The sequence below is a fragment of the Sinocyclocheilus anshuiensis genome, unplaced genomic scaffold, assembly GCF_001515605.1.
Source record: "Sinocyclocheilus anshuiensis isolate Anshui unplaced genomic scaffold, SAMN03320099.WGS_v1.1 scaffold3250, whole genome shotgun sequence".
Lineage (NCBI taxonomy): Eukaryota > Metazoa > Chordata > Actinopteri > Cypriniformes > Cyprinidae > Sinocyclocheilus > Sinocyclocheilus anshuiensis.
The window spans coordinates 86,815-95,016 of record NW_015540833.1 but is presented as its reverse complement, the minus strand read 5'-3'; the positions used below and the strand labels follow the sequence as shown (position 1 = coordinate 95,016).

Genomic DNA, 8,202 nt, shown 5'->3' with positions numbered 1-8,202 from the left:
CTCTCTCTCTCTCTCTCTCTCTCTCAGGTCTGAGCTCGTCCAGCAGTGTCCCCTCCCCCAGTGACCCGCCCTCTCCCTCCCCAAGCTCCGCCTACTCCAGTGGCTCTGTTCCTGACCCCATGGACTCCGCCTCTTCCCCCTCCTCCCCATTCTCAGCCCCGCCTCCAGCCGGTTCCACCGACTCGCTCTTCCTGATGGACTGTGAGGCCTCGAGCCCCTCCCTGCCTCTTCACTCGGAGCTCGCCGACGAGCTGCTCAACTACAGCGAGAACGAGGACTACTTGTCTGACGAGGTCCTACAGGTGAGAGCAGCTCTGATTGGACAGAGCATTAAAGTCTCCGCCCCCTCATGGTGAATGAACGTTGCGATGTTATGTTGTTAGGTTGACATGGCAACGCTGGCCGAGCAGATCATCGAGGCCACTCCTGAGCGAATCAAACAGGAGGAGTTTAACCGGGAGGCGGAGTCACCACTGCGAGAGAGGCGGGACAATCCTGCCATTCATGACACCATGCCGTGGCTCGCCACATACCTCGACACCATCGACAGGTACATAAACACAAAGAGCAGTCACCTGTACACTAGTATCCAAAAGCATGGGGTCTGTAAGATTTCTAAATTGATGCATTCAATTGATCAAAAGTGACAGTAAAGACATTTATAATGTTACAAAAGATTTCTATTTCAAATAAATGCTGTTCTTCTGAACTTTCTATTCATCTGTGAATCCTGAAAAATAAAATGTATCACAGTTTCCACAAAAATATTGTGCAGCACAACAGTTTTCAACATTGATAATAATCAGAAATGTTTCTTGAGCAGCAAATCAGCATATTAGAATGATTTCTGAAGATCATGTGACACTGAAGACTGGAGTAATGATGCTGAAAATACAGCTGCGCATCACAGAAATAAATTACAGTTTAACACATATTCACCTAGAAAACAGCTGTTTTACATTGTAATAATATTTCAGTTTTTACAGTATTTTTGATCAAATAAATGCAGCCTTGGTGAGCAGAAGAGACTTCTTTCAGAAACATTAATAAATCTTACCGACCCCAGACTTGATGGAATCATGAGCGCTGCTGTCACTCAAACAGTAAAGCACAGCGCTTGCAACATCAAGGTCATAGTTCAGTTCACAGGAAATTGATAAGACTGAAAGACCAGAAGGATCTTGTGATTTAAATGGAAATTATTTTGAATGATTTGAATGTTGATAATGAATATTGAAGCTCAATCTATGAATTAAACACATTCTGCACGAGATAATGATTATCAAATATTTAAATGACACATTAAAAATCAGCGTAAATTAAGTGTACATTATCATATTTTTGATGTGATTTTAGGGTGAAATTTGACCCAAACATGTTCTTGACTAGCTGATGTGAGATTAGTGTTTATTAAACTAGATTTCACTTTCTAGTTTTACATTTGTCTGTTCCTACTCTGTGTGTGTGTGTGTGTGTGTGTGTGTGTGTGTGTGTGTGTGTAGGAGTCGGTGCCCCACCCCTCCCTCGCTCCTCAGTGATTTGGCACTGCAGAGGCTCCGCCCCCCGAGCAGTGTGGCGTGGGCGGAGTTTCTGAACGCCTCAGCCAATGGAAGGATGGAGAGAGACTTCGCTCTGCTGACGCTGACAGACACGGAGCAGAGAGAGCTGTATGAAGCTGCGCGCATCATCCAGAATGCCTTCCGCAGATACAAGGTACACACACACTCACACAAACTCTCACACACACACACACACACACTCGATGACTGACTGTGAGTGTGTGTCTGATTTGATAATGATTGGTTGTTGTGTTTAGGGGCGGAGGCTAAAGGAGCAGCAGGACATGGCTGCAGCTGTAATACAGCGCTGTTACCGCAAATACAAACAGGTACAACACACACACACACACACATGCACGTTTTCTTATCTGTCTAAATGAGGACATTCTATACACTTCTATTGCAAGACACTACAGGCGAAAACGTTTTTTCATGCACTGGTTAATTTAGAGATTTTGGGCTATTTGTTTTTTTGTTTTGTTTTTTCAGACTAGTGGAAATAAATCATCTAAAAAACACTTTTCAGTGTTTATTTTATTGCACTTTATCTATTTGCGTCTGTAGATTTCAATTACAATCCATATCTTCAAAAAGTTTTTTCTCCACTTCAGCAGCACTTACAAACACCAAACCTAGCAGTTTTATTCCTCTCTATATTATGAAGGTTTTTACAGAGGGGATTTTGAATTTCTGTGATTTTCACTCCAAAGATGAGAAAATACAATCAACAGACTGAAAAAAATGCATTTTCACCATGTTTTTATCAAAAAAAAAAAAAAAAAAAGATTGTTTATTTAACTCATGCTGGCCTTTTCACACTATATGGGGTGGTTTGTGAGAAAAGAACCTTATTATAGGTTTTTTGGCACGCAGTAAAACAATTAATAAACAGCAAAGATGTAAAAGGTAATGAACAAAAATATTAAATGAAAAATACATAGGACAACTTGTGACAAAATAAGTACATATCTCAGGTGACTATGCACATGACACGTGTGTGTGGGTGTGGGTGTGTGTGTGTGTGTGTAGGAGTCGGTGCCCCACCCCTCCCTCGCTCCTCAGTGATTTGGCACTGCAGAGGCTCCGCCCCCCGAGCAGTGTGGCGTGGGCGGAGTTTCTGAACGCCTCAGCCAATGGAAGGATGGAGAGAGACTTCGCTCTGCTGACGCTGACAGACACGGAGCAGAGAGAGCTGTATGAAGCTGCGCGCATCATCCAGAATGCCTTCCGCAGATACAAGGTACACACACACTCACACAAACTCTCACACACACACACACACACACTCGATGACTGACTGTGAGTGTGTGTCTGATTTGATAATGATTGGTTGTTGTGTTTAGGGGCGGAGGCTAAAGGAGCAGCAGGACATGGCTGCAGCTGTAATACAGCGCTGTTACCGCAAATACAAACAGGTACAACACACACACACACACACATGCACGTTTTCTTATCTGTCTAAATGAGGACATTCTATACACTTCTATTGCAAGACACTACAGGCGAAAACGTTTTTTCATGCACTGGTTAATTTAGAGATTTTGGGCTATTTGTTTTTTTGTTTTGTTTTTTCAGACTAGTGGAAATAAATCATCTAAAAAACACTTTTCAGTGTTTATTTTATTGCACTTTATCTATTTGCGTCTGTAGATTTCAATTACAATCCATATCTTCAAAAAGTTTTTTCTCCACTTCAGCAGCACTTACACCAAAACTTAGAGTTTTATTCCTCTCTATATTCTGAAGGTTTTTACCGTGGGGTTTGTTCATATTTCATTCGCACTGATTTATACTACATTTTATTCCTCAAAAACATGGTGAAAATGCATTTTTTTCAGTCTGTTGATTGTATTTTCTCATCTTTGGAGTGAAAATCACAGAAATTCAAAATCCCCTCTGTAAAAACCTTCATAATATAGAGAGGAATAAAACTGCTAGGTTTGGTGTTTGTAAGTGCTGCTGAAGTGGAGAAAAAACTTTTTGAAGATATGGATTGTAACTGAAATCTACAGACGCAAATAGATAAAGTGTAAAAAGGCAAGACATTACAGACAAAAACATAGTTTTTTCATGCACTGCTCACTCAGTTTTGAGATTTTGGTCTGTTTTGCTTCCATATCATCTCTCTTCTTTCAGACTAGTGGAAAGAAAACATCCAGAATACACACTGAAGTGTTTATTTTATTGCACTTTGTCTATTTTCGCCTGTAGATTTCAATTCCAATATATATCTTTAAAGAGTTTTTTCTCCACTTCAGCAAGACTTACACACACCAACACTTAGAGTTTTATTCCTCTCTATAATCTGAAGGTTTTTACTGTGGGGTTTGTTCATATTTGACTCACACTGAATTATACAACATTTTATTCCTAAAAACATGGTGAAAATGCTTTGTTTCTGTCTTTTGACAGTATTTTCTGATTTATGGAGTGATAAAAAGAGAAATCCAAAATCCCCTCTGGAGAAACCTTTAACTCTAAAATGTCAACACGATCAAACTAGAATTTTGAACCAATGTTCAGATTTATGTTCTCGAAATGTACGCAAATTAGTGCATATTTAGTTAGGCGATGATTCGCTTGCATATTTAAATATAACATTTCAGAAAACTTGTCATGCATAATTTTTTTTTCCAATTCTTAATGTAATAAATCAAATGGGAAAGCATGGTGAAAGCAGGACTGAGTTTGGAGACCCCTGCTCCAGGGTGTCTTTCCTTAAGAACATTTAATTTATTTTTTATACCACTTTTACAAGAACGTCACCAAAATGAGGCTGTGGGGGATTTTGTTAGGCAAAATATGGCTAGTAGATACAAACACACTCACTCACACACACATACAGAAACATTTGATGTTAAGAAACAAACTGTTACTGACTGTTCAACTTCTGAGTGTGTGTTCGTGATTGTGTGTGTGTGTGTGTGCGTCTTCGCTAACACTAATATTGCTGCCGTGTCTCTGATCTTCCTCCTGTTTCTCGTTTAATTTCATGCTAGCTAACATGGATAGCACTTAAGGTAATGTCGAACTAAACTGCTTAAACTGTTGTGGTTTTGCACTGTTACTTCTGTGTGATGTGTGTTCATGTGTGTGTTTGTGTATATTCTCCTGCAGTATTTATGTGTGTAAATACTGTGTGTGTTTCTCCTCCTCCAGTACGCCTTGTATAAGAAGATGACGCAGGCAGCCATACTGATTCAGAGTAAGTTCCGCAGTTATTACGAGCAGAAGAAGTTCCAGCAGTCGCGGCGAGCAGCCGTCCTCATCCAGCAGTACTACCGCAGCTATAAAGAGTATGAGCGCATCAAGCAGGGGCCACGCGGCCCCGGGGCCCTCAACACCATGCTCAAGTGAGACGCACACAATATACCACACTGCAGATCATTATATGAGTGATTCTGTGATTCTTCGCTCAAACTCTCGTTGTGTGTGTGTCAGAGGCTCGTTCCTGACCAAGAAACAGGATCAGGCCGCGCGGAAGATCATGCGCTTCCTCAGACGCTGCAGGCACAGGTACACGTCTGGATATTGTTCTGTGACTCGAGTTTCCATTCCTGCATTGATTGAACTCAAGCCAGTCGTTCCCAACCAGAGGCCTGAAGATAAACATGATTTAAAACAAGAGAAAATAAGCATTGAATAAGCTCAAACAACTAAAAATCAAGATGTTTCTTAACTTGGTTCACCTTCTCAACAAGTGTTTGTTTCTTTGAAGAACCAGCATTCACACAGTCCTGGAAAACCTGGCTTTACGAGGAAGCCTCATTTTAAAAGTGTGATTTCTAGACCTGGAAAAACTCATGGAAATTAAACAAATCTTGAAACGACATGGGCATTTATATATGAATATACATTTTACTAGTTAAATAACTTGTATTATTTATATTACAAAACTGCACATAAAAATATTTTTTTAAATCCTTATCTTTAATTTTTATCCAATAAATTATGAATGACTGGAAAAGTCACAGAAATTAATCATTTTAAAAAAAACACGGGGCATTTATATGATGAATACACATTTTACTAGTTAATTATTTTTTCATTTTATATTATAAATTTGTGCATATTTTTTTAAATCCCTATCTCTTATTCTTATCCATTAAATCCTGAGCAACTGAAAAAGTCTTAAAAATGAATAAAATCTTAAAATGACTTGGGCATTTATATAATGAGCATACATTTTACTAGTTAAATACAAATTATTTTTATTGTATTGTAAAATTGTTAAAATTATTATTTGAAAAAAAGTGTTTTTATTCTGATCCAGTAAATCATGATAGTCTGGAAAAGTCATTAAAATTAATAAAATCTTAAAACATCATGGGCATTTTTAATAAATACAGATTTTACTAGCTATGCCAAACATTTTTCACAAATTGCTAGTAAATTTCACAAATAATTAGAAAGAAATGTCAAGTAACACATTAACCTTCTGGGGCACAAAAATAATATTTGCAAATTTTATATGAAATATATATATTTGCAAATTTTATATGAAATATTTTCCAAAACATGTTTTACTCTAAAATTATGACAGAAAATCAAAGCCATAAATCTAAAAAATGTTGTGTTCCAAATTTGAGGTTGATATCACAAAAATTAGCTTTCAAGTCAGATTTTGTTTTGCCGCAGTACCAAATATTTCCACTAGATGAAATTCACTTCCCATTCATTTCCATTGCCGTCATTTTTGACCACGAATAGAAGTCTGACTATTTTTTTCAGGACCATTTAACCTTTTCAAACCATGTACATGATTTTTTTTTCTGTTCATGTAGCAAGGGCCAAAAACTTAACCAATTTTTGTACCATTTAGATGAAGTAAAAAAAAATCATTTAAAAAATCTAAACGTAAATTGTTTTGGTAAAAAATGACTGAAGAGCACCAGAGTTTAAATTAAACATGAAATTTTGAAGTACAAAGACTGAAATATTATTTTCTTGTAAAACGTACTGCAGTAAACTAGAAAAGTTTTGTTATTTAAAACTTTAAATACATTTTTTGCAGTGTTATGAGTAAATATATAAGGATTTTTTACAAATTCGTATCCAGTAAATCACGAACAACTGGAAAAGTAATTCTTACATTCAGTAAGCTTATTTCCTACACAGAATTAAAAAGCTACTTTAAATGAGTTTGTATCTCAAAATTTTGATTTTTTTCAATGTCAATTCGAAGAAAAATGTCAGAATTGCGAAATATAAACTCATAATTGTGAGAAACAAGTATGAATTGTGAGGTAAAGTCACAATTACCTTTTTTTATTTTTGTATGTGGCTGAAATCATTTTCACACTGATTTTATTGTTGCACTTTATCTATTTGCATTTGTAGGTTTCAATGACTCAAAATGAGGTTGTATCTCCACTTCAGCAGCACTTACACACCAAAACTTTATTCTGAATAAATATATAATATATATATTCTGAAGGTTTTTACTGAGGGGTTTGTTCATATTTCACACTGATTTATGCAACGTCTTGTTCCTAAAAACATGGTTTTTAAAGCATGCATATCTTTAAAGACTGTGAGTTTTTTTTTCTCCACTCCAGCATTACTTACATCCACCAAAACTTAGTTTTATTCCTCTCTATAATTTGAAGGTTTTTAATGAGGGGTTTGTTCATATATAATTTTTTCTGATTTTATGCAACATTTTATCTATAAAAAAACATGGTAAAAATGCATATATTTAAAAGCTGTGAGTTTATTCTCCACTTCAGCAGCACTTACACACACCAAAACTTAGTTTTATTCCTCTCTATATTCTGAAGGTTTTTCCGTGGGGTTTGTTCATATTTCATTCACACTGATTTATACTACATTTTACTCCTAAAAAACATGGTGAAAATAAATTTTTTCTGATTTATGGAGTGATAAAAACAGAATCCAAAATTCCCTCCGTAAAAACCTTTAGCTCTAATATGACAACAAAATCAAACTATAATTTTGAAACTGGCTTTTTTCAATCTTCAGATTTATTTGCTGAAAATGTATGAAAATTAGTTCAGATTAGTTATTTATTATAATTGTGTGTGTTTGCAGGATTAAGGAGCTGAAACAGAGTAAAGAGCTGGAGCGCAAATGACTGACCACCTGACCTCACACGCACACACATGCGCGCACACACACACACACACACACACTCGCTCACTCACGCACTCACGCACACGCACACATACACACGCACTTACACACACTCACACGCACGCACGCACTCACACACACGCACGCACACACACTCTCAAACACACTCACACAAACACACACATGTATACACACTCATACAGTCGTCCGCTCATCACTCTTGTCACACACTTGGGATTTCACTGATTCAGAGAGAAAGCAGACACACACACACACACACACATACACACACACTCACACGCACACAAACACACTCACACGCACACATACACACTCATGCACACATACACACGCACTTACTCACACACACACTCACTCATGCACTCACTCACTCACTCACTCATGCACACACACTCACTCACTCACTCACGCGCACACACACACATATACACACTCATACAGCCGTGTTTACAGTCGTCCGCTCATCACTCTCGTCACACACTTGGGATTTCACTGATTCAGAGAGAAAGCAGACACACACACACACACA

The 8,202-nt window shown here is 37.5% G+C and overlaps 1 protein-coding gene across 3 annotated transcripts in view; it reads left to right on the top strand.

The window, feature by feature from the left end:
• LOC107687367 (calmodulin-binding transcription activator 2-like) overlaps nt 1-7,971 on the top strand; it is a 27,373-nt gene extending 19,402 nt beyond the window's left edge. Inside the window, exons 8-16 of one of the 3 annotated variants that reach the window (XM_016484656.1) lie at nt 28-302; nt 384-550; nt 1,503-1,713; nt 1,817-1,888; nt 4,559-4,579; nt 4,719-4,912; nt 5,001-5,075; nt 7,611-7,673; nt 7,915-7,971. In XM_016484656.1, the coding sequence (XP_016340142.1) occupies nt 28-302; nt 384-550; nt 1,503-1,713; nt 1,817-1,888; nt 4,559-4,579; nt 4,719-4,912; nt 5,001-5,075; nt 7,611-7,653 (1,058 nt within the window). In that variant the 3' untranslated portion in view covers nt 7,654-7,673; nt 7,915-7,971. Of the gene's footprint in view, nt 1-27; nt 303-383; nt 551-1,502; nt 1,714-1,816; nt 1,889-4,558; nt 4,580-4,718; nt 4,913-5,000; nt 5,076-7,610; nt 7,739-7,914 lie in introns of those variants that run through there. The other 2 variants (XM_016484655.1, XM_016484657.1) reach the window with 2 other exon arrangements.
• Nucleotides 7,972-8,202: the final 231 nt, after the last annotated feature.